At 33.9% G+C, this 26,271-nt stretch overlaps 4 protein-coding genes and 1 pseudogene across 4 annotated transcripts; 4 read left to right on the top strand and 1 right to left on the bottom strand.

Annotated features, from left to right (window-relative positions):
* The first annotated feature begins 892 nt into the window (after positions 1-892).
* On the top strand, positions 893-2,984 carry LOC139883228 (replication protein A 70 kDa DNA-binding subunit B-like). The gene is made up of 6 exons (XM_071867438.1): positions 893-914; positions 1,831-1,915; positions 2,003-2,123; positions 2,225-2,379; positions 2,631-2,751; positions 2,835-2,984. The coding sequence occupies exons 1-6, from the start codon at positions 893-895 to the stop codon at positions 2,982-2,984; spliced, it is 654 nt and encodes a 217-aa protein (XP_071723539.1).
* Positions 2,985-4,834: 1,850 nt separating this feature from the next.
* Positions 4,835-6,970, top strand: LOC139883227 (gamma-tocopherol methyltransferase, chloroplastic-like). Its single transcript, XM_071867437.1, has 5 exons — positions 4,835-5,054; positions 5,164-5,438; positions 6,344-6,547; positions 6,638-6,743; positions 6,864-6,970. Exons 1-5 carry the CDS (start codon positions 4,835-4,837, stop codon positions 6,968-6,970), a joined length of 912 nt encoding a protein of 303 aa, XP_071723538.1.
* A 1,672-nt stretch (positions 6,971-8,642) lies between these two features.
* Positions 8,643-11,597, top strand: LOC139883226 (protein DYAD-like). Its single transcript, XM_071867436.1, has 7 exons — positions 8,643-8,774; positions 8,875-9,644; positions 9,841-10,224; positions 10,333-10,456; positions 10,542-10,625; positions 10,868-11,356; positions 11,457-11,597. Exons 1-7 carry the CDS (start codon positions 8,643-8,645, stop codon positions 11,595-11,597), a joined length of 2,124 nt encoding a protein of 707 aa, XP_071723537.1.
* A 1,103-nt stretch (positions 11,598-12,700) lies between these two features.
* On the top strand, positions 12,701-17,366 carry LOC139883223 (dual specificity protein phosphatase PHS1). Its single transcript, XM_071867434.1, has 11 exons — positions 12,701-12,757; positions 12,861-12,950; positions 13,043-13,185; positions 13,458-13,665; positions 14,048-14,224; positions 14,403-14,563; positions 14,833-15,886; positions 15,972-16,118; positions 16,394-16,621; positions 16,755-16,912; positions 17,006-17,366. The coding sequence occupies exons 1-11, from the start codon at positions 12,701-12,703 to the stop codon at positions 17,364-17,366; spliced, it is 2,784 nt and encodes a 927-aa protein (XP_071723535.1).
* Positions 17,367-17,764: 398 nt separating this feature from the next.
* On the bottom strand, positions 17,765-26,022 carry LOC139883225 (ADP-ribosylation factor GTPase-activating protein AGD1-like; annotated as a pseudogene).
* Between the last annotated feature and the right edge of the window lie 249 nt (positions 26,023-26,271).

Genomic DNA, 26,271 nt, shown 5'->3' with positions numbered 1-26,271 from the left:
ATCAACTAAATAATAGAATAATGTGCAACCTAACCCTATCGGGGGTGGGTTAAAACCAATCTAAAGCGGGTCAGGACGATTTTTCTTTCGTTTTTTTTTATGATAGTCAGCACGGATTGAGTAATTTATATATATTGGGATTATTAAAATTGTAGTATATTATATATATATATACACATCCCCGGCGTCGAATTAAATCACGTGATTTGATTTTTTTATATCCATAATACAAGTTGGCTGAAATGAAACAAACATAAAAATAAAAAAATAGTGCTTAAAAAATATGATGCCGCTTTCTTTTGTATTCGTCAACTAGCTTGTTCACATTTACTATATATGTAACATCAAAAAAAAAAAAAAAATACAAGTTGTAGATAGTATATTTTTACTGAGAATTAGTTGACTTTAAACAGATATGTATTTTTAATTGTTTAATTATTAATTTTATGATAGTCATTTTTTATAATTTACCCAAATTAATAATTGTTAGGTCTAAATCAATTATATTTCCAACTCTAGTTTCATTAAAAATAAAACACAAGTTAAACAAGGTATAGTGTAGTTTTTTATATATAACTTTTCACTTCTTCTAGAATATACTCCCTCCGACGTTTTTGGAGATTTTTTTTATTTTTAAATACTTGACGTTTTATAATATTAATACAGAAAGTTATATATTTATCTTTTTATCTCTCTTTCCACTCATATACAACAAGAAGAGAGATATTTAATTAAATAATATAAAAAAAAACAGTAAAATAGAAATAAAATTTGTCTTAAAAATAGTATTTTTGGTAGTAGCAAAACACACAAAAACGTATACTATTAAAATACAGAGAGAGTAGTTAATTAAGAATTTTAAATTTTAACATAGAAAATTTTATGTAAAAAAATGGGTGTGGTGGTGGTCAATGGTTATTGGTGGTTGTGTATGAAAAAAATGGGTTTGGTGTTATATTTTAATATGAGATAAAATAAAAAAATAGATTTGATGTTGTAGTTTGATATGAGGGCAAAATAAAAAAATTATATATGTGAAAATATACAAAATATTATGTATTTTTATATAAATACAAGGTCAAAATTGTATGTATTTTTTAATATATTTTGATTGATCTAAATTATGTTAGATTTGAAAAGATTTACAGCGCGACCATAAATTTTTAATCCATGTCTACTTAAAATATGTTTATTTTATCATGATACAATTTATTTTATAAGACGTAACTTAAATTTCTTTAGAACTTTCTAACAGACATTAATCTGACCCAACGATTATAACCCAACGATGTCTTCACGGAGTGGGGTTGGGTTGAGACGCCTGTTGCCTTCCCTATTTCAGATGGGATCTTGGTTTGCATTGTTCTTAATTATAACCTATAGAAATATTCCTAAGAGTCTATTTAGTCTAAGAGATCATCTGATGCATATATGACGAGCTTGTTATCAAATTGTCATCGAGGGTAAACAAAAATAGAGTAAAATGTCTTTGCCTTCAATTCAAATAATCCTTTTTTTTTAAATAAGGGAGACTGTAATAAGTATGAAAGTTTCAATCTCATTAATCACACTATAAAATTATGAAATAGAGTCGTTGAACATTGAATGGGAGGACCTATTATCAAATCAGTTTGACTCCATTCTGGGACAGTTCCAGTACTAGTGTTCATAGATCAAAAAACCTTGTACAATAATCCTTAGAATTATTCTTTGATGAGCGTTTTCCGAACAAAATATACGAATACTTTTAATAGTAAATTCATCAACTTTCTATATATATTTTTTAAATCTCATAATATAATGTATAGCATAATAATTTTTAAATTGCAGAAATTCCTGGAATAAGTAATAATTTTCAAGGAACAAAGATCTTCGTCAACCCGAATCTACCTGAAGATGTCGAATATAGCCAAAAGTAATTATTTTATACCATAGATTGATTTTAATTTACACTATATATTTTTTTTACGATTTTATTTACTGATTTTATGGTGTATTGTAGACTTAATGATATAGGCTCCTACATAAAAATTATAACTCAACTACCGGGACCAATTTCGATGTCGGATGAATTCCTCCTTACGAAAAAAATCACAGTTAAAAAATTTTCTATATCTCCACAGGTAATAATAATTTTATAGTCTTAATTAGTAGTTATTTATTTGGAGAATTTATTATAATCAAACCTATCAAGAAAAGTAAAATATTCAAAATTCTATTGCAGGTGGGACTTTTTACAATGCTTACACGAATAATTGAAGTCGAGTCCATCGAGAACTGGTATTATGAAGGATGTACCATGTGCAATAAAAAAGTTGAAAAGAATGGGAAAAAATGGTGGTGTCCAAAGTGTCAAGACCTGGTGACCGCTGAGCCAAAGTAAGATATCGAAAATCATATTCGTAAATTCATCTGTTTATGCTAATAGTAATGTTATTTTTTTAGCCTTATATTTTTTTTAATTAATTGGTTATATTGCTGACTCTGAGCCATATCACCAAATTTAAGGGCAAAGCGATATAATTTTAACACCATTCTACATGGGCTCTAAATAAAATGCCAACTCCGATCCGCTAATGTATATTCCAACACAAAGTCAATTATTTATCATGATTTTTTTTTTCTTTCAGATTTAAGATGCAAGTGAGAGTCTGTGATCGTACTGGAGCAACATCATTAATGCTATTTGATCGGATGGTGAAATTGTTGATCGGCAAATCTGCAACGGACCTTATAAATCCATCAAACAAAGTTGAAAATAAATTGAGGTTATGTTTATATTTCTATTTAAACGTGTTTGTAAACCATCTTATCTATTTTCTGATCATCATTAGAAAAAATCAAATAAAAATCTCTTAGCTGAATTTGAGGAAATTGCCGACAAGGAGCTGTTATTCAAATTTGGAATTATCGAGGAGGATCTATTCTCGGATTGTGATGTAACTTATACCGTTAAGCGTGATATCAGACGAGAGTCTCATTAAACAGTTCAAGGATAAACACTTCACTCGAATAAATTTTTTCACATTTACCTTACACATATATATTATAGTTGGGACTCCCTTATTTATCACCCATAATTTTGGAGGTATAAACACTATCGATTGAATCTTTAGTTATAAGGCGCTTTTTCATTCCTAAAATATACACATATATAATGAACTTAATTTTTAAAAATTGGTATGGTAGGATACTGATCGAGAAGATAGCGACATGACTCCGACAACTTATAAATCCAACAAAAAAAAGAGCAATGTATATTTCATCTGATGACGAGGATGATACGGGGGAAAACCCAAGCAAAGTCCGTCCCAAATTAATTAGAGTTAAAGTTGAGAAAGAAAATTAGCATCGATGAACCAGGCAAACAGTTCTAGATTTCGGTAGGAACTTTTTATTTTTATTTTTTTTTGTAATTAATCTTAATGTTCATCTGAATAGTCTTACTTAAACATTCGTTTTCGTATTTATATTTTGATGATTATCGAACTTCTAAAATATAAATTATGGTATGATGATTATATATAACATCCGTTTAAATAGTTTTTGAAGGAAAATGCCCTTCCGTCCACCGGACGGATTCCTGACTAATTATATAACAATATATGAATGTATAAAGATGACTACGGGTTAAATTATAAAATATTGGTTGGGAATTAACGCGGTCCTCAAATTTAATTGGGATAATTAAACTTGTGATATGAAAGACCATATAAATAATCATTATAGAACATAATTTTTATCCAATCATTCATTAAATTACATCGAATCTTACAGCAAAATTATTACATGTATTTGACCGAATTGGCAATAATATGTGAATTGGCAATAATATGTAAGTCGAAATACTGACAATAATAAATAAAGAAATTATAATATTTAACGTTGTTAACTTTCAAATTTGAGCTTGATCCACGAAAGATCGGGTAAAAAAATCACTAATAAAAAATTGTATTCCGTCTTTTATGTTTATACCCACTTGTTCCATATCACAATCGTAACAAATCATTCAATTATTTTTCTACTTTCTACTCCCACTTGAACCAATTTTCTTTCGATCTCATTCTTTTATCTGAAGAGAGAATTTTATAAAGAAATCTCTCTCTAGCTATTCACGTGCATGCCTAATCATGCATAAATAAACAAACGTCGATCTATTCAGCAATAAAATTGGTTAATAATAACATCCTCTGACCATGAAACTTAATCGATATAGCCCGAAGCTGCACAAAAAGTAGTCAACCTAGAAAAATGAAATGGAATTCTATTACCACTGAAAATAAAACTTCATAATATACAGGCAAAATCAACCGAAAAGAGAAAATTGACATATTCAAAGAAAAACTCAAACCTCAAAACAAAACAAAACAAACATGCAAAAGAGAGAAGAGGATAAAATTCTAGTGAGAAATAAGAAAATACATTCTTTGATTTAATTTTCTATGTAATTAAATTAGCAGTTGTGAGAATTAACAGAGTCGCAAAATTCTACATTCGTTGTCCAATCAGAAGATCACTCGTCCCTTTCTCCATGCATCACACTACCTCGTCTGCCAAGTGAGTTTTTCTTCCCTTTCTCCCCACCGCTGATCTCTTACCTAGTCAACTAATAGTTTTTATATGTAATAATTTTGACTATATTTCTTAGTAATAGATAATTGGGCTGCATGCGTAGGGGGAGTAGATACAACAATTTAAAATGATTTTACTAAATTACTAAACATACCACCCGCTCAGTATAAATATGCAAGAGAATACTCTCTAGCAGTCACAAGTAAATTGGCTAAACACTGAGTACTATATACATAAGCATATATTAATATTGATCATAAATATGAGTATCTCATCAGTTTCGGAGGTTAAACTTTCAGCGGAGGTTGTGACTCTCCAAGATGATATAGGAAAGATGTACGATGTGGCTTCCGGTTTCTGGGAAGACATTTTGGGCGAACACATTCACCAAGGCTACTACGACCCCGACGCTCCCACGGATAATGTCAGGGAAGCCCAGAACCGGATGATTGATGAGTGCCTCAAATTTGCTGGTCTTTCAGGTAAATTTCTACGTCGACATATATGTATAATGTTGAATCATGTCAAAGTAATTGATTTTTTTATTTTTTTTTCTAAATATGTATGTGAATTGGCTTAATTTGCATGCAGCTGATCCAACAAAGTTCCCAAAGAATGTAGTTGATGTTGGGTGTGGAATAGGGGGTAGTTCCCGGTACCTCGCTAAAAAATATGGTTCGAAATGCGTTGGAATAACCCTAAGTCCTTATCAAGTTCAGAGGGCCACTGATTTAGCTGCTGCTCAAGGATTATCCGACAATGTTTCCTTCCAAGTTGCTAATGCTTTGAATATGCCTTTTCCTGATGACCATTTTGATCTAGTTTGGTCCATAGATGTTGGAGAACACATGCCAGAAAGAGAAAAGGTCGACTTCCGTTAATTCCTTATAAATCTAATATTTACTTTTAGTTATTTGCACCATTGCATGCATGCTAGCTTCCAGCTTTAATTATGATGGAAAAAAATTGTGATAACCTTCAAAAATTTTGTTTTTTGAATTTAATTGTGATAAGTATATTTTTTTTTTCAAAGTAGTTGTGATAATTATATTAAGAATTTGAATTGAGATGATAAAGGCTTTAATTATGTGCTTGTTCTGTTTTTCCCGATTGTTGTAACTCTGTATTATGTTTTGCTTTCTTGTAACTCTATTGCGAAATCTCTTCTGATTTCGCTTTGTCGGTTTGTCCCTTTATATATAAAAAAAAAAAACAAGTGATGTGTGTGTGTTTTTTTTTAATTACCTCAAGAAAAAAAATATATGTTTTTTTTTTTTTTTTTAGATAAGTGATGTTAAATAATTAAAGCTTATTTTAAAATTCACCTGTATGGTTTGAGACTTTGAGTTTTGAATTTAAGAGTAAAATATTTTAGTATATATAACTTGAATACAAATTATTTTAGTAATATAAAATACAAAGTTTCTCACATTGAAATACATATTTCATAATGTTAATTATGTCAAACATCACACAACTTAATCAAGATGTTGCTATTAGAAATGACAAGAATTATTTATTTAATAATGAAATTATATTATATTAAATAATTCAGGAATAATTATGCATCCCCGACTTCTGCCGTGGCTAATAAAAAATCATTTATGTTTATTCCTTCTATTATGACTTTTGATAATCGATCGGTTACCAGCAATTATATACTCCCTCTGTCCTCTGTAAATTATATAGAAAAAATTCACACTTAATTAGGAACGGAGATCATACCTTATTAGATTAGTATTGATTATGTTCTATATTGGCCGGCATGCAGTTTGTAAGCGAATTGGTTCGAGTTGCAAAGCCAGGAGCTCCGATAATCATCGCAGCTTGGTGCTGTAGGGATCTTGCTCCTAGTGAAAAGTCCTTGAGGCCATGGGAGAAGGAGCATCTTGACAAGATCAAAAAAGTTTACTACCTTGCAGAGTGGTGTTCGGTTTCTGATTGGGCTAAACTAGTCAAGCCTCATAATGTCTATGTAATTAACTAACTAAAATTATATAATCAAAATTCTTCTTAATTATATTAAAATTTCTAAAATTTTGGTATGCAATATATATTTCTTCAGGATATTAAGTCAGACAATTGGGCGCGGTACGTTCTCCCATTTTGGCCCCAAGCAATACGATCAGCAGTATTCTCATGGAATGGCTTTAAATTAATGATCCTCAGTTGTAAGCCAATTGATCACTCATCCATGGAATTTTTTTCTAATTTGTACATAAAGTAATATACTTGCATGGTATAGGGATTTAATACCATGTTGACATATAGATTTTTTGTTTCCTGAACAGGTGGCATGACCCTTTTTCTTGGAGTAAGGGGAATGAAGTGGATGGATGAAGGATTAAAGAAGGATGTTGTTACGTTTGGGATCGTTACATGTCGCAAGGCTAAATAGAATGGTCATCAATCGTTAAATAAAGTTTGGATATATATATATATATATATTTTCTCCCAAATAAAATGTTTTACTTAAATCATCAGTCGAGTCTTTATAAAATAAATGCCACAAGCTAGCCTTGTGGTCGAAATTACGTAATTTAGAATTATTCGAGTGTTACACCAAGGTCAGTACTTGCTCCAATGATATGCAGTATGTGTGTGTGTGAAATCTTGTGTAAGAAACAAAGATATTTATATGATATACTATATGCATAATGAAATGTTCGTATGAGATCATTAACATATTTATGTTTAAAAATGTCAAAAATTAATTTCAACAGACAACAGCAGTTCGTTATAAGGCAACACAAGCTACGTAACACAATATATATAATTAATTTATACAATTTAAATTCAAGCATAAATAGTTTGAACGCAAGCATATACGATTGAAGGAAACCTGAATTTGCAAGCATGTTTCGACAAGCCGGCCGAAATTCAAGTTGAGGCAAAATTGGCCGAAGCCCAAACATGTCCAAAATTGCAAAACACAAGCCAAATCCACGAGGGTCAAAGCCCAAGTCAAGTCGAATTTGGCCGAAATCCAAAACACAACCGGTCAATCTATGTGGTGTGATGAGCACGTATGAATACTTATACAAATTTGAACATTTTATATAAATAAAAAATTTTTGATCATAAAACCTCAACTTGTCAACATAATTTCTCCTTCATATTAAATTTAAAATCATCATATAAATATTTAATCTTCACCAATAAACGAAAGAGTTGTGCGTTGAAACCAAATTCCGAAATATTCGAAGACTGATAACCAGCGGTGAAACAAAAAATAAATCCTGATGTCTAAAGAGCATTTTGATTTTCTTTTTTTTAGCATTTGGATTGAAAAATGTTACGTTACGTGAGCAATAAGTAGAGGAGAGCCATGTGCAGTGCAAACATGAGGAGAGGCGCGTGAGTAATCATCATCGTCTGATAATTGTTGGGAAAAGCGAAACATCAATTATTTATTATTTATTCGCAATGATTACAACAAAGGAAGCGCGAAATGGGAACGAACGAACAAATATTTCAATTCCCATGTATGGTATGGTATGTGAACGTGTGGTGTGTGACAAACCCCACAAACAGAGACGGAACTCCTCCCTATATTTATTAAATAATTGTTAAAAGGCTCCCAAAATATTGATGTTTAATATATACTATTTTCGTCTCAAAATAAATATAAATTTTTTAATATAATTTGTATTAAAAAATTTATATCTATTTTGAAATGAAGATAATATTATTTTGATATCTATAAATTATCGTGACACTATATAATTCGCCAGGTTGTCTCTTATAAATTTTTCAACCCATCATTTATAAAAGAAAAAGAAAATGTATTATGTTATCAAAGAGAAATGAAATGGAAAATATTTACTTTATACCCAAATAATGGTCATATATTCAAGTATGTGTATGCCCGTGAAGAAGCAACGCTCTAGTCTGTTCGCCGTTGGGAAACAAACCAGAAGAAAAGCATATCTCCATTAATTTAATTTCTATTAAGTGCCCTCAGTCTTAGACTTATTTACATTTATAACCCACTGGCCTACCACTCTCTCTTTTTCTTAAAATGGAAGCTCATTCACTCTCTCCCTTTGATTTTCATTGAGCGAATGAAAATGTCGTCTTCATCTTCATGGATGTGTATGGATGCAGCAGCTCACATCAAAGTTTATTCTTACTATGAAATCGACCACTCAAAGCTCTCCTTCAAAACCCCTCATCATCTCAACTTCATCCGTGTTGTCATGGTTCGTTACTATCGCCATTTTCTTCATTCTTCTGCTTTTTTAAGTTTTTAGTTTGCCAACTGTTTGATTAAATTCCTCTTTCAAAAAAATTTGCTTGCAGGTCACGGAGAAGACCAGAGCTTATGTATCGCTCAGGTACCCAAGCATCAACTCTGTTCGTGCTTACTTTAATGAACAACAAGACCAAAACGGCGGAAAGAAGCTCCCTGCTCTCGACGAAAAGTTTACGATGGAACCTGAGCTTGCCGGTGAAGCTCTCTATAGAAGGATCTTATCGAATGAGTTTGCCGTCAGGAAGAGTCAATGGCGTTTCTGGGTTTCTGATGAAATGACGAGATTCAGAGTTCCCAGGCCTGTGATGATGATGGGTACTCATAATAGTAAAAAGGGCGTGTGCTTGTTGGAGCTTGAAAGTAATAAGAGGATGATGAAATGGGGAGAAAGGAGGAAAGTAAGGTATCTGGGTTCTAGTAGGGATGCAGTAATGGGTAGTATCGAACCAGATGAGGAGGAGGATGAGGTTTTGTATAATGTTAAAGTTGAAGAAGCACGACAGCTGAAAGGTAAATTACCAATCATTGATTCCGATGAAGAAGATAAAGATGAAGACGGAAACGAATCTGAAGAATTTGAAGAAAAATCAGATGATGAAGAGGAAGAAGAAGAGGAGGAAGATAAGTTAAGGGTAGTTATTAACGATAAGAAGAAGATGACGAATTTGAAGAGGAAGATCCCAAAGAGACCCATTAGAACAAATCCAAGACCTAAAAGGACTAAACGTGATGACCATAACCAAAAAGCTATTGTTGTTTACAATCAGAAAAAGAAGAAACCAACCAAAACCTCCATTGACAGATGGTCTACAGCCAGGTAAACTTATTACTTATTCAATAAATGATCTAAAAAGTCTGATAGATAAAATTGGAAGGTGTATTGAATTCATTCAATTCTCTGATGGTTATTAATGCATGTTTGTTCTGTACTCCTGGATTCACGGTGAAACATTTACCAACTTTTAAATTGATGGCATTCAACTGACAATCATTGTTTGATTTGATGAATGAAGGTATAAATTGGCGGAAGAGAGCATGTTGAAGATATTGAAGCAGAAAGGAGCAGTATTTGGGAAGCCGATACTGAGGTCGACTCTGAGATTGGAAGCAAGGAGGCTGATTGGAGACACAGGACTATTAGATCATTTGCTGAAGCACATGGCAGGGAAAGTGGCACCTGGTGGGGAAGAAAGGTTTATGAGGAGGCACAATTCAGAAGGAGCAATGGAGTATTGGTTAGAGAATGCTAATTTAGTAGAGATTAGGAAAGAGGCAGGTGTTAATGATCCTTATTGGACTCCACCACTCGGGTGGAAGCCTGGTGATAGTCCCTCTCAGGATCCTATTTGTGCAAGAGATATCAAAGACCTCAAACTGGAGGTTTCCAAAATTAAAAGGTAGAATAATACTTATCTCCTGTTTTTCTCTCTTTCTCTCTTTAGTTATCATTATTATTTCATTAGTGATAGATACTTAGCATGCGTATTGACGAAATGCTATTGTAGGGATTTGCAAGATCTAGTTTCGAACAAGAACAAGGAAGATAAGCTAGTTGTTGTTGCTACCCCCAGCTCTTGTGTCACCATTAATCAGAGCCGAGAACTTGCTGGTTTCTTGCCCTCGCTGAAGGTACATGCTAGGAATCAATGGAGTCTTACATTCTCAGACATCCCCAGAATATTATCTTAACGAGTCGATTTGTTTGATTTGACAGGAAATGTATATAGACTTGATGACTAAGAAATCCAAAATTGAAGAGCAATTGCTGGAAATCTCTGTGTCTGTGGTCGAAATGGAGGTAGCACATCATTATCCTGATGCTGTTCCCATTAATTATGCATAATTGAGTATTAATATAGTTAATGACAGCAAACTTTTAGTCTAGGTTGCCATCAGATCTATTATTCTAAGTTTTCAAGTTATCATAGCTTGTTTTGTTATACCTGTCCTGATGATTAATTCATTCATACAAATTGTTTTTGCATGTGATTGGTTTGTGGGCGATCCATGTATTTATGGTGGTAATGGTGGAAAATGCAGGAAGGTACAAGGAAGCTTAGAACAATTGCCAGAGGAAACAACCAAAACTCGGAATTATTAATATTGGAACCAGAAACACCTCTCGCAGGAACTGAAAGAGACGCTATCGAAAAGAAGAAAGAAGCAATTGGCGAGGGAGCTGAAGAAGAAGAAGAAGAAGAAGAAGAAGAAGAAGGGGTTGATAGATCAAAATCGGAGGAGAAGGCAGAAAGAATCCAAAGGCTGAAGAGTGGTTTTAGGATTTGCAAGCCACAAGGAAGCTTCTTGTGGCCAAACATGACTATTGTTTCCCCTCAGATGGTTCCAACTCCTCCCTCGGTCTCTTCGTCCTCCACCATCATCAATCTGAACGAAGCTCCTCACACCAATCAAAATGACGATGGACGGCCTCAGTCACAGAGTCTGATCTCAGCCTCACCCCTTACCTACCAGAGAAGACTTCACAGCAATCTCATAACCACTGCCACCGCCTCCGCCACCTCATCTTGTGTATGTGCTTGTAATCTCTCTCGGTCTCAAATATATAGTAGATGATTTTATTATCATGGATGAAATTAATGTGACCATTTTCCATATGTGGCCGATGCAGGGAACAAAGAAAGAAGCAAAACTGGAACGAGAGGAAATGGCAAAAAGCAACTCGAAGCAGGAAAGGAAGTGTTCTGAGGGAACTTGGTTGGCGCTTGCTGGTCCATCGTCATCCTTGGATACTGACTGCAAAAGGGGTTAAACACAAAATTCTGCATAGTATATCTTATTTGAGGTTATTATTTCATTGGTGGGGACGGGAGTCGTTTGGCAACTTCAACAACTCGATGGTTTTTCTATTTTAGAGTTTACCTCATACCTAATATTTCAAGTTTCTATATACAATTATAGTTTTGATGGATTGTTGTTTCCTTCTCATGTGAAACAAATAGATTATATTATCATTTTCATGAGCAATACTATGAATACATTACTATAAATTATCTATATTCAACTGTAGCATTTCTTCTGCAGATTTTCCATTTTGTTAAAAGTGCATATTAAAAGAAAACAAAAAAGGGAAGCTTATCTTGAAATTGAAGTCCATATACTGTATATACTTTCGTTGAAGTCTCGTCAAAAGAAAAAAAAAAAAAAAAAATTCCTTGGGAGAATTTACTAATTTCAAGACATTTTCTAAATTTTACTTGTTTAATTGACTTTTATACCTCATCATTCAAAACATTATTACCATTGTAAAATATTCTCAAAATAGTCATTCAACTAACTTCTGCTAATATATTATTAATTTTTATAATGGAGGATGTGTGTGATTTATGATTTTTAATATATTTTTTAAACTAAACCATCTTTCTTAAACTATAAAATAAAATTTTAATATAATATATATTATAATTTATACTATTACATTAAAATTATTAGTATTAAATATATTATTAAAAAATATACATGAAATACATCTTTAAATATGAAAAATTAATAATTATTTTTTAAACAAAGAAATTAATAATTATTACAAATAATATAATCATATTTTTTTTAATAATTGCATGGTATAGAGGATGAATCATTTGAAATCGGGCATAGCGTCGAGATCCACGCAAGTCGAGCTATTAAAATAATCAACCCCTAACTTCAAAAAAAAATAATAATAATAATAATCAACCCCAACGGAAGGGAGTTGAAGGATTCAGATTTCTTTTCTTTCCTAAAAACAATTTTAATTTTAATTCTTTTTGGTTATAAAAAAATAGTACTATTTTATAGTAGTACAACAGAAACATTTCGAAACAAAAACAAAAACAGAAACAAAGTGCTTCCTCTCTTTCTCTCTCTCTCAAAAAAATGTTGGCAGTTGATGAAAAACAAGACCCAGATTCTACAATCAACAACAATCTCCAGGTCCCCTTCCTTTCTTTTTTTTTTTTCCTCAAAATTGCATTTTTCTTTCTATTTAAGTCGCCACGATCCATTGATTGATAGCATTTCATCTTTGTAATTGCAGGACAAAGTGGAAGAGAAGGAGATCGACAACAACACTGTCGGATCATACTACGAACCTGAAACCCCTTTGCCTTTAACTGTCACTTCCCGTGTACGTGTTTTTCATTTAATTCCAACTCCATTCAATTGATGTATATAATAGAATAGAATACATATTTATTTACTATATTGACCAATGCTCAGGTATTGTATATGTTGGGAGACATCACGGCTGGTCCTGCTTATCGATTCACTCAATGGCTCGAATTGGTGCGTAAACGCAGCGGCAAACACCGCTCTTCTGGATTCCACCGCCCTCATAGCCTCCACAACGCCATGCCATTCTCATCTAGGCGAGTCTTATATATAATCAGTTTGTTATTTTCATGGCTATGTGAAAACCTTGTACACTTTACATAATTATTATGAATTTTCACATAATTAATGATTTTAGTAACTGGTTTGAGGCAAAATAAAGATTAGTCACCTTTTTGTGTATCTGGTGATATTTTTTTAATGATCAGTATGATTCTTATCTCAATTTTTTTTTTCTAGCTGCTGTCTCGTTTTGTAGTATTTATTAGTAATTGAATAGTGTATAATTGTGAATCAGTGGCACAGCAGGGGATTCTGTTGTTGATTCTAAAAGTGACATGACTCCTGACCAAGCTCCGGATGTCAGTTTGTGGGAGAGGCTAGGCAAAGCAGCAATGTTGGATGTTGAGTCCACTTCCTTTTCTTGGGATTGCCTCACGTCCCTTCACCACACCGAGCATAGCAGTAGCACTGCTGAACAGTCGGAGGATGAATCATACAAAGCCCTCGAGGTATATGCCATAAAAATTTTAGTGGTTAGGATTATGAAATAATCATGTTTGACATCTCTTTCAGAAAAAATGGTTGATCTCATCATTGGATAGTTTTTTGAAATGACACCTATCCCTAGAATTGGCAGTTTCTTTTTATTTTAATTCTTGATAAAGGAAAAGGGAGTACAACAGCTGGTAATCACATTTCGATAGTTTCAAAGGGAGTACAACAGATAGTTTGCGAGCTTGGGCTTTCATGTTAACGAGAAAATGTAAATCACCATAACTGAAAACTTTGATATTTATTTTCTCAGTACAATGTGATTGCTGTGGTGCTACTCTTCTTGTTATTTATGTTTCCATCTGCTGGCTCAAACTTCCTTCAGCTGTGTGCATATAGGTTACTGTAAATTCCGGGGGTGTCGTCTTCTTTGCTTTATTCAACCAACCTGGATTTGATGACTCTTCTCCTAAAGAGGCAGCAGCTGTTATAAAGTTTTCTTCTTCAAGGATGGCCACTCAATCAGAACGTCTTGGCTATGAATTTGCCAAGTGGCTGGGGATCGAAACTCCTCAGGTTCTCCTTCAATACTTCTCCACTTACCTGATTTCTTAAATTCTTAAGTTACAACCTGAAAATCAAATAAAAGATAGTCACGAGCTGAATACTATTTAACTCTCAAAGAAAGTTTTTTTTTTTTTTTTTAATTCTTTCTTCCCATAATTACACTCCCTTATATTTTTCCCTCTTGCAGCGCAGAGTCATCCATAACACTAGCCCTGAGTGGCTTCAGATCAAGGAAGCTGTCGAGAAAGCAAAAGTTTCGGCAAGGTCAGAAGGAGATGAAGTTGCTGAAATGACATCTTCAGAACTTCTGGAAGCTCTCGAGCTTAGCCGGTGCCTTTTTTTGATGAGGTGAAATGGAACTCTGTTTTTTTTTTCATTATATTTAATTAGTTGCCATAAATTTTGGATAAAGGAGTTTGCTTGCCGTGTGTCACTCTTGCTGTCTCTTGTTTACATAATATATTATCAAAACAATTACCTTAAATTTTACCTTCAATAAAATTTTTGGAGTGAAAGGATCAAATAAAATTCGTTGCTAATGAATAAGGCTATGCAAACTTGTGTATTCTACATTTTAAAAGAGTTTGTGGCTTCCTAAACTCTCATCATATCTGCAGTTATGTTCACGGATCTCCTTTATTGGAAAGCTCAAGTGCATTTGAGTCACGGGAAACTTCAGAGAAAACTGCTGCAGCTCTTGGCAGAATCTTACTATTAGACCTTGTCATAAGAAATGAAGACCGTCTCCCATGTCGACAGCTCAGATGGCGTGGAAATCCTGCAAATTTGTTGTTGGCTGAAAAAACATCCCCTGCAAATATTGATGCATTGGCGGAAGTGTATGATTCTGCGATCAAGAGATATCGACCACGGGTTATTAAAGCTCTGCATAAAGAACGAAGGGCTACTTCTGTAGATAGCAGATCGAGTCCTCAAAACTCTGTACTAACACCTCAGGGTTCTGATCTTTCCGAAATTTCGGAATCACCAAAATCTGTTGATATTCCCACGACAAGTCAAGCATCAGACAACTTATTAGCCCCTTATGATTTTCACATCATTGCTATTGATTCTGGAGTCCCTCGCCGGCCTCCAGCTGGAAAACGTGCAAATGACCACGAGAACTATCCGAGATTGGTTGAATTACTGATCAACAGTTCGGAGTATTCCTCTAATTTGTTGCACGAAATAACGGGAGGAAAGTTAGGATCCCCATCGTCAAGAGATTCTGATGCCTCTGACACACCAGAATTTCCTTCTGTTATACATGAATTTCGTTTTGGATTCCGTTCCGCTCTTAGGGATCTTCAGGGATTTCACATCTTCCTACTCGCCCTTCATCAAAAACTAGATTGCTTGTTGCGAGCTTTTATGAATATTATTAATAAAACAAGTTCAGGAGATTTTGACAGGGATGAATTCTCAGGTCTTGAATCCCCCTCCTCATGTAACAAGGAACGGGTGCCAAATGATCAAAATGCTGATTATAGTGACTCGGAGTTGCAGAGAACAGCGCCAAAGTCATCATCTTCTGCAAGTAAGGAGGGTTGTGATTCCAGTTCTCCAATGTCACGAGAGTCATGGCATGGAAAGTACTCTAAAACTAGTGGAGAACCACCTCGCAGCTTGCGTTTGACTGCAAAGCTCCGTGACTTTAATAAATTTGCTAGGGTCAGTTATGCTATGGGCATTCTTGTCATTATTGTTTATCATCAGGAAATCAATGCACTAAAAGTTTTTCTTCTGTGATTCTCAGGTTGATGCTGAATCAAGTAAAGAATTGGAGCAATGGACTGAGACGTTAAAAAATGAGGCTGTAAAGCTCTGCCAGGAGAATAATTTTAATACCGGGTTTTTTGAGGGCAGTGATAATCACTGTGTTGTTGATGCCTATGAACTGAAGGTGAGGTTCAACTAAATTTTCTCAAAGAAGAAAAGGAAAATTCTGTGTTATTTAAACTCCAAAATTCATTAAATATTTTTGGTGCAAATTTTAGTTTATAGAACCAAGGAAGTATGCAATATTATACCTAAATGATAGGAGCAACTGACTACCCTTTCCGTCATTTCACCTTGTCTAACAACTCCCTGTGTAGTGTATATACGAAAGTATAAAACATCGTGTATTAAGGTGCATAAAGTAATAGCTTTTATTATCTCTTTCTTTGCAACTTACAGGTGAGGTTAGAGCACATTCTTGAGAGAATAACATTAATATCAGAAGCTGGTAACACGGAAAGGCCATCTCCGATCTCAAGTAGCCTTTTCATTGGTGGGGCACTGGCTGCAAGGTCTACCTACACCCTGCAGCATTTTGGAATCACTCATATTTTATGCTTGTGCTCCAATGAAATTGGGCAATCAGAGTCTCAGTACCCTGATTCGTTCGAGTACAAAAACTTTTCAGTAAGTCTCTGTAACCAAGCAGTCGTCTATTTATGTTCCTTCGAGCCTGTTTAACTCAAAAACAGTATTCTAGTAATCAAGTCTAGTAAATGGATGTTTTGTGTATATCTAACTTGGACCAAACTTTGTATAGGTATGTGACAATGAAGATTCAAACATCAGCAGCATCTTTGAAGAAGCTTGTGATTTCATAGATCATGTTGAACAGATAGGCGGGAAAGTCCTCGTTCATTGCTTTGAAGGGAAAAGTAGAAGTGCAACATTAGTGCTTGCTTACTTGATGCTGAGAAAGTAAGTAAAATTACATTGACAATTCTTCTGTTTTGTGAACATTTTATAAGTTTGTCGTGTCAATATAAATTTATGTCTTGTGGATGGATACAGAAAGTACACGCTATTAGAAGCTTGGAACGCATTAAGGCGTGTTCACAGACGAGCACAACCGAATGATGGATTTGCTAGGATATTGTTGGATCTGGATAGGAAGCTTCACGGGAAGGTGTCAATGGAGTGGCAACAACGGAGGCCCTCAATCAAAGTGTGTCCGATTTGTGGGAAGAATGCTGGGCTGAGCAGCAGCTCCTTAAAACTGCATCTTCAGAAATCGCACAAGAAACTTTCCTCAGGTAGCGTGGACAGTGCCATGACTATGGAGATAGAAAAGGCTTTGGCTGCTCTCAAAGTTAGTAGAGCTGGAAGTGTCAGTCCCACACAGAGACAGTCATATTCAACCATGGATGAGTGAATCCAGTGGAATGGAATGTAATGTATGAAAGAAACAAACAAACAAAGGAAAAATTCATCATCTTTGTATCTTATTTGCTTGCAAATATTTAATTGATCGTATATTAAATTAAATGTGGTCAATTTTTTTGGGAAAATGATGCAACAAATTATTGTGTTTCGACTAGGCCTGGTAGAGATGCTCAGACCAACAAACTATTGAAGGCCAGGGAGCATATGATGGCAAAGTATTCATTCAACAATCAATAGAGTAAAACAATAACTAGTTCAATAAATAATTAAGAACAAATACAAATAAATTAAACTAAATTATCCAAAAAATAAACATTACAAGCTGATGAGACGAAATTTAAACAAAAGCTAAAAGCATATAATATAAATTCAATTACGATTGGTGATTTAGAACTTAGATTTGATTTTCTCAACCGTGTATTTGTCAACCTGGAAAGCCTTGGCAAGAATATCGGAATCAATAGCATCTTCGGATCCGAAAACGGAGCTAGCGATTTGGATAACTCCAGGGTTTTGGCTGCTCAATCCAACAATAGCGACGGCATTGCCATGACCAACATTCCTTTGGTAATGAACCAGTCCCACAGGAAACACAAACACATCACCTTTCGTCACAACTTTAGTGATGAGTTTGTTGTCCAGCGCCGATGCGATGAAGCCGACGTGAAGAGATCCCTCTAAGACGGTTAGGATTTCTGTCGCTCTAGGGTGTGCATGGGGAGGGTTTAAACCCCACGGCGCGTAGTCCACACGAGCCAATGAGATGCCGAGTGTGTTGAGCCCAGGGATTTGAGCCACATTCGCCGAGGTGACTCTCGATCGAAAGGGATTTCACGTGTTTCCCGGAACGTGAAGTCCACTGAATGAAAAATCATTCACATTAACCATGTTGAAATTATAGCATGTGAATGGTATATAACAATTCTAACAATTCAGCTACTGACAGTTTGCCACAAATTCGGATACTAAGGCAAAATAAAAAACAGTAGCAGAAATAAACAACACAACATGCAAGATACGAAATAGACAAAGAAAAATGATACAAAACCGAGGCACAATATTGATCGTTTTCCTTAAGATGTGTTTGCCGCGTTATCCTTTAGTGCTCAACACATAAGACAACCAGCTCCCAAGATACAACGGTTCACAATTACCTTCCGTAAGCCATCACAAACAGAGGAAGGTGGTTGAACTTTTTGTCGCCAAACTCTCCCTTAACTTACCAAAATACAAAATGCAACTTTTGTGATTTGGATGTTTGAAATCTCTCTATAACAGTAACGTGAACAGTTGTTTCTAAATAAGTTAATTAGCAACTTACAACCTAGTAAGATCTGTGATTTCAAACTGGTGAGAGCACATATAAATAGCACAATATTTGTAACAACTCTATGTTGTAACTGTCTGAATTAAAGCAATAAATTGATCAGGTTCATTGCCATTATTCCAGCCGTTACGACTGTTACATTATTCTGCTAATTACAACTCAATCCACAAAATAAATGATAATAACACAATGCACATGTGGGTAATGTATTTCAACATATTGACCAAATAATCTCATCAGACTTTGATTTATGGATCAATATCCAAACCCATATCAAAGCTCACACACGCTGAGTTCGTCCTGGGTCCATCACTCCCCTTTTGCCATAATCTCGGAATCTATGGCATTAATGTTTTCCCAGATAAGTAGCTCTAACCATTTGAGGATCATCACCACACGATTGTACACCTCAAATGAACCTATTAAACTAGTAATTTCATATTTAACTCGAGACCAAATATGTCACGTGAATATACGTTTGATAGAAACCGAACCCGATTACTACTGGGACACTCATAGTATTTGGTCAACGTTGGTTTTACCCAACTTTCTCCAACAAATTGATGGATTCTTGCAAACCATGCCATTGACTCGAGCTCCAATATTTAAGGAAAAAAAGGTATGTTAGGTTTGAGCATTAACTAAATTATACTTCCTCCGGTTCACTTCAAGTATCTCGTAATTTATAAACTTGTTAATCTTAAAAATTTTTAATGATAATAAAGATTACATATAGGTCATTTATTTATTATTCTAAAATTGTTTATGTAAATGGATTAATTGTTGAATTTAATGTAAGAATAATATCGAAAAATGATAACTCAAATATATATAGATTTTATAAAATGATAATTAAAATGAATCTAAATAAATTTTATTATGCGATATATATTTAAAGTGGATGGAATAATTCGAGACAAGAAGAATTATAATAAGTTGCAAATTAAGATATATATTTAAAGTGGATGGAATAATTCGAGACAAGAAGAATTGTAATAAGTTGCAAATTAAGTTAGAAGATAAAAAAGCATGGACGTACTAGGATTTGTATTATCAGCAACGCAGAAGTCTTGAATTGGTGCGGACTCGTACGCAAATACAATCGTGCATAAAATAGTAGCCACAAGGACGAACTTCAAAGTTGTACACATTGCCATATTCAATATATTAATTAATATTGAATACGAAAAAAAATGAGCTTGTAATTGATCAAAGAAAAAGTAATTAGCTAGGACAAGCTTATTATTAGCACTTGAGTTGAGGTTTAATTAATTTTAGTTTGTGGTATTGAAGTTGGTTGATAATTTCCTTTTATATAGAAGTTGCTCTTGCATGCAAATTAAGTAAAAAATTAATTATTTTTTTTAATTATATATACATGCCATAATCTTGTCAGCTGTATTTTGAAACAGTAATATGTCTTGCATTGCCGTCCAATTACTTTGACTAGATGCTAATGCATGATCGTGTTCTTGACATAGTCCTTTCGTGTTTTCTACTCGATTACATATATAAGTGGAAATTTTGGATATGTATATGATCATCACCAGCCAGCAATGGTTAAGAATATATATATCCCTAATTAACTGTGACTTCTTTCATGTAAAATACACAAAAAATGTGACATTTAATTAATAAAAGACGGAGATAGTATATATAATACATTGCTACATATATTTTGTCTTAAATTATATGTTATGTTTTTTTATGTAAAATATATATAAATATTAAAAAGTCAATTGATCCAATGAGATACTCACTTCACTTCACTTCACCAACACAAATATACTTTATAATTGCCTCGGCAAGGGTTTTTACACCATTTTCTACCAATATGGACATTTACATGTTGTTTTTCTTCTTTCTCAAGTCTTGTCTCATATTTGCTTTTCTTTCTAATTTCATTTGCAAACAAATCAAACTTTTAATCATCTTTATCATATCAAGCATCCTGAAACAATCCATTCCAACAATTCCTCCTTTGTTGAAAGAAGTTTGATTGATAAAGATTATTTTCGAATTAGCAACATTTAATTCCATCATTATCCCAAGATCAAGATACTTGAATTTTATCTTTTGCTTCCAGAACTTTACATTCCGTTACTAATGCTGAATTCTGGAAATAAACACTCACAACAATTTGAAGGAGTGCCTTAATTGAAACTGCACAACCTTTAAGTTTTAGTGTTATTTTTTTTAGGCCGTTTTAGTGTTATTTTGAATCACATCAAACTCTGTTTTTGATCAATTTGATAAGAAAAAGAAACTTCGGGATGTTAGTTTCATAGTCTTCAAACTGTTTCAAGAATTATGCCCCCTAAGCCCAAAACCATGTCAAACCGGATTTGGTGAGCGATTTCCCTTTTAACTAGAAATTTCATTGTATTTCTTAAATCTATTTTGCGTATTCAATGGTTCGATCCATTTATATATCAATGACTAAAATTGCATAGCGAGCCTCCTTTCTTGTGAGTTAATTAATACTCCGTATATTTTAATCACTAACAAGTAAACAATCCATAATTTTTCAACTGTTACCAGACTTGTCTGATCTGAGACAAACCTTGCAAAAAATAACCAATGCAAGTTTTAAAATATGAAGGTGTAAGGCAGGATTTTGTAATTTACTCAAGTATACAAGACATGGAGGATATTAAGCAAGACATGTTATCAATCATAATATGTCAAATGCCACAGTTTCTCATTTAAATGACAACTTGCCACGTAATTAACTGATGAAGGTATAAATAAAAAACTTGAAATACTACTAAGGTGCGTTCGTTTCTTGTCTGGAGCGCTCAAAAGACGTAATTTTTATTAAAAATGGAAAAAATATACTTTTTGAGGATGTTCGGAGCTCCAGACACGAAATGAACAGACCCTAACGACTGGGTTGATTTCGTGAAGATCATGAGCTGAAGATTCTATCATCATGTTATGAAGTTTACATTGCCTTCACAATTTGATAGTATAGGTGAATTTGTATACACATTTGCACGAAAAGAACACTTTTCTAATGCTCTCAAGTACATTTAATTTTTCCTCCGGAACGACTTAACTACCATATTCAACAAAACAGACAAGCATATTCTTTGTTAGATTTAAGGATTTCTTTACTTTCTACTTTCTCTAATTGCATCTGATGCGGAAGTAAAAGCTTCACTGTGATTTGGTTCTGAGTCAAGGGGAAGAGCTGTAACGCCTTCTTTATCAGTAGCGTGTGGATCGGCTCCCCTGCAACATTTTGGAAATCATGCACATGAATTTGTAGTGGTAGCTAATTGATTAAGTAAATTACTAGTGTTGGATGAGAAATGTATATATAAATACCTCCTAAGTAGTAATTTTGCAAATGTTGGCTGCGTACTGACCATACAATAATGAAGTGGTGTTCGGCCTCTTGAATCGCAGGACTCGATGTTTGCACCATACTGTAAGAGTAACTCCATCATACCTATATCGGCATTTAAGCAAGCAAGGTGGAGAAGAGAACATCCAACAGGACTACTTTCGTCTTTTATACTTATCGATGTTTCCCCACGGATAGAGTTGATATCTGCTTTTGAGCAAACAATATGGCGGTATACAGCTTTCTTGTCATTAGTTCGAACACTTTCCCAAACTTCTCCTGCCACTTGAACAATAACCATGTTGTTTTCCTTTCTTTTGCGTACGAAAGCTTTCTCCACATACTACAACATATATGTATACAGTCAAAGGAAAATAATATATATACCAATTAGAAACGAAAAAAGAAAAGAAAGATATTGTATAAAATGTGCATACCTTTGCATTGATGAATTTCTCTTTTACAGATATGGGTTCATCTTGACTGGGTTTTCTCATATAAATACTCTGTCGTCTTTCAGGATGAGAGAAGCTGGAACTTAAGAAAGAAAGGAACCAACTTATGAGACAAAACGTGATTATGATATATATTCTCAAGTACACATGTAATTAACAAGTTATAAATTATTACCTCATCGATGTGCCCTCATTTTCTGAAGCACTTCCGACATGCAACAGATCCTCCCACACTGAGTTTTCATATACATTTCCAACTGATTGAAAGAAAGCAAAAACGGATGGTTCCCATACTTCAACATCCAGTATAAGAGATCTCACCTGTATTTGCAAGCCAACACTGTGAATGAGCAAATGTAAATGTACATTTATTTATTACTAAGAAGTATACCGGTAATCCCTATATGTTTCACTTAATTTGCTAAGAAATATTAAATCAGTTTTATATTCTATAATGGGTTATATCAAAAAATACAATGTAGTAAGAAATATGACTTACTTTTGAAATGTGTACACCAAGATTACTTTTGAAATGTGTACACCAAGATTACGATGAACACCAGAACATTCAATGCATATAAGAATGCCAAGGTTTAAGGAAGCCCAATCTGGTTCCGGTGCTCCACAGTCTGCACACTTGTCATTCCCACATATCCTTCTCAACACATCAACTGGCTTTTGACTTTTCATATTCAATATTCCTGGAAGCTGCATACTTTTAGATAACTGAAGATGACTTGCTGTTCCAGGAACTGAACTTCTAGGAGCGTGATCTTCAATTGTTGTGTCGTTATCTTCAGAAAAATCTATTATGAAACTGCTGTCACTTGTGGAGAATTGATCAAAATTTTCAAGAGCAGAGAAATACTGAAATATATATGATACAGGTTTTTACTATAATGATATAAAAAAAAAAATTTAAACTATGCGTACAAAACAAATATTTTTATTGCTAGTTACCCTGTCAGGTGTCTGGAAACTCAATAATGAAGCAATTACACCATTTATTTTCTCGATCCAGTCCATTTGGTCTGCTGCATTTTCAGCCTGTATTTTCATGTAGAAGGATTAAGAATATGTGATAGAAATTTATTCCCGAGCATACTAAGGGGAGAATATTTGTGAAAAAAGGTTGAGGTATGTCTCAATCTAGCTGATGAGGATGATGAGTTTGGAATTCTAGGTTTAGATGACTTCCTGAATTTTCAGTGTCATTAGAGAATCCTAAACTGAGATTTAGGGTAATCATGGGAAGAATCTCGAAATTGAAAATTCGATTAGAGATGTGGACTTTTTAGACCCTTCATTATATCTCTAATGTCTATGCCAACGGCTACAACTTCTATACCTAATTTAAGAAGATCTGCTAGGAAGGGCAAGAACAAAAGTTGAAGTAAAAAACTCTTGATGTGTTTTTAATAAAAGGGTAAAAAATTTATTGATTAATTAATATGGTCAAGTATGGAAGTGACAACCATGCTCATCCTTTGGATGAGAATTTTGACTCTTTGGCTATAAAGAACCGTTGGTGATGGGGAGAGAATCTTCTACATTTAAGCTAATTAGGAGGTTACAGCACTAGGAGTCTAGAGTACAGGATCTTAAATGTGCTGACAATTCAGAGTTGCCAATAATAAATTGTAACCTAAAGTAGTCCTGAACAGGCTTGCAGATCGGTCTACAACTGGAGGTCTTAATTCCAGAAGCTATGTCAAGGATCGGCAGTTTCATTGACGCTAAAAGCTTCAAGAGAGCCAGTTGTTAACCTCAATTGTTCTTGGTGACTTAAGATGGAAGCCTTGTAATTCTCAGTTGGAGATTCTATGTGACATTTGGAGAATATGATAGTTTCACTATTGTTTCACTTTAGTCTGCTAAATTTTACATTAGGTCAGCATTTTTTTTCTTACTTTCAGTTTGTCGCTCATACTGTCATAGCTTGTCGTTTAGCCCACGGTCCACGCATTACACATTACGATCATCCTTACACTTTTTGCTTGTAAATAACTATCTTTTTTATATATATATATATATCAATCTAGCTTTTTGTTTTTGGTATCAATCTAGTTAATTTTAGTTACAACACAAAATATAAAAGTTCACAAAAAAAAATTGGAGGCGTACCTGCAAAGTGTAGACTTTAGTTGGCGAGATAATTCGGAAGCAGAACCTTATATCTGACTGATCTGCATTGGCCTTTATTGTTGATGTTAGTAGATTCACATTGTGGCGTGCTACAGATTTTTTATCATCGACACCTCCATGATAATGAGAGGATAGCCATCGACTATGCAAACTAGATCCATTGTGATCAGATGATATATGGCGTGGCACGGAAGACTGAATCCCTGATATCTAAAATAATGTTTGAAATGCATTAACAACCAGCAATATTTAATAGGTGTAGAAGAAATAAAGAAACTTTAGGAAACTAAACTTAATTCGTCTTACTATTAGAGGCCTTTATCTTAGTTTATCATTTTTATTATGTTTATAAAGCTAATTAATTGACTTACGGATGATGAACACCATGGTTTGCGATAGTAGTATAGCATCCCTCGACTATCTAGAACAAAAAATCTTCGCTTCCAATCAGCTCTCAAATTTGAGGAAGGTTTGAGAGATATCCTTGTCGAATAGTTTGCACCTGATTAAAGAAGCATTGGATTCATATAACATTTACATATAAAGTCGTGTAAATGATTAAAATAAATATGATGGTGTACATGGTAGGAAGATTGTCTATATAAGAAAATATTTAGTACCTTTCCCTTCGTGACAGTTTCCATGACCGCCTCCATCACTTTGTGCGAACTCTTAGTATAACTCCGGACACCATCTCCTGTAGGAGAGCCAGGCAAAGGCCTGGTTTCTCGGTCAATCTTCCTTCTATATTCTTGCATCCTCTCACTAAGAGATGCATGTTCATAGTTGGAACATTCTCTAGATTGTTGTGCATATGCCAAAACCTACATATTGATGTTCCTGGTTAGTAGCATGTACAAGAGAATTTGATGCCATTGGACAAGGAAAGAAAATAAAGATTGTAAATGGTTATGACTTCGTAGTTTTAACATTATAATTCTAAAGTTACTAAACAAAGAAAAGGAGATTCGTAGATGTTTGGAAGTTCATTAGATGACCAATTATATATATATGTAACGAACTAATTTCGACAAGTTTTCACATTTAGATAAATTGTGTTTTACGTTGATAACAATAGTAGACGTTCCTACTTTTACGTCAAGTTACGTTTTATTTTGATGATTGAATACGAATTGAGACGAATGAATTTAAATAACAATATGCATTATTAAAAAATGTTTTCTACTCTAAAATTACTACAAGAAAGTTTGTTTATAATGTAAATTACATCTTTGATAATCCAATTAACAATAGCCAAAGCATAACCATTACAAGTGATTTCCAATCCAAAATGCTAATCTTTTCCTACAACTAATACTACTTGCTATTTACAAATACACCTACATGATATCCTCCCTACAGCAGCCATATTTCTGCAATTAAATGTCTTCTAAGTCAGCTTTAACCTGAACAAGCAGCTTTCATTCTTGGACAAAATCCTACACAAGAAAAACAAACAAGTCAAGCCATTTTTCTACACACATGGGAAAACTTACAATTATACAGATTCAATATGTAATTCTTTAGTCAAAGACATCTCACCCAAATTAAAAACAAGTTATCTCTCTGCACAAATTCATTCTGTCTGGAGTTGGGTCACAAAATATTTACAATTTCA

This window comes from Rutidosis leptorrhynchoides, unplaced genomic scaffold, assembly GCF_046630445.1.
Source record: "Rutidosis leptorrhynchoides isolate AG116_Rl617_1_P2 unplaced genomic scaffold, CSIRO_AGI_Rlap_v1 contig370, whole genome shotgun sequence".
NCBI lineage: Eukaryota > Viridiplantae > Streptophyta > Magnoliopsida > Asterales > Asteraceae > Rutidosis > Rutidosis leptorrhynchoides.
Note: the sequence above shows the minus strand (reverse complement) of the source record. Positions and strands in the feature narration are given on the sequence as shown.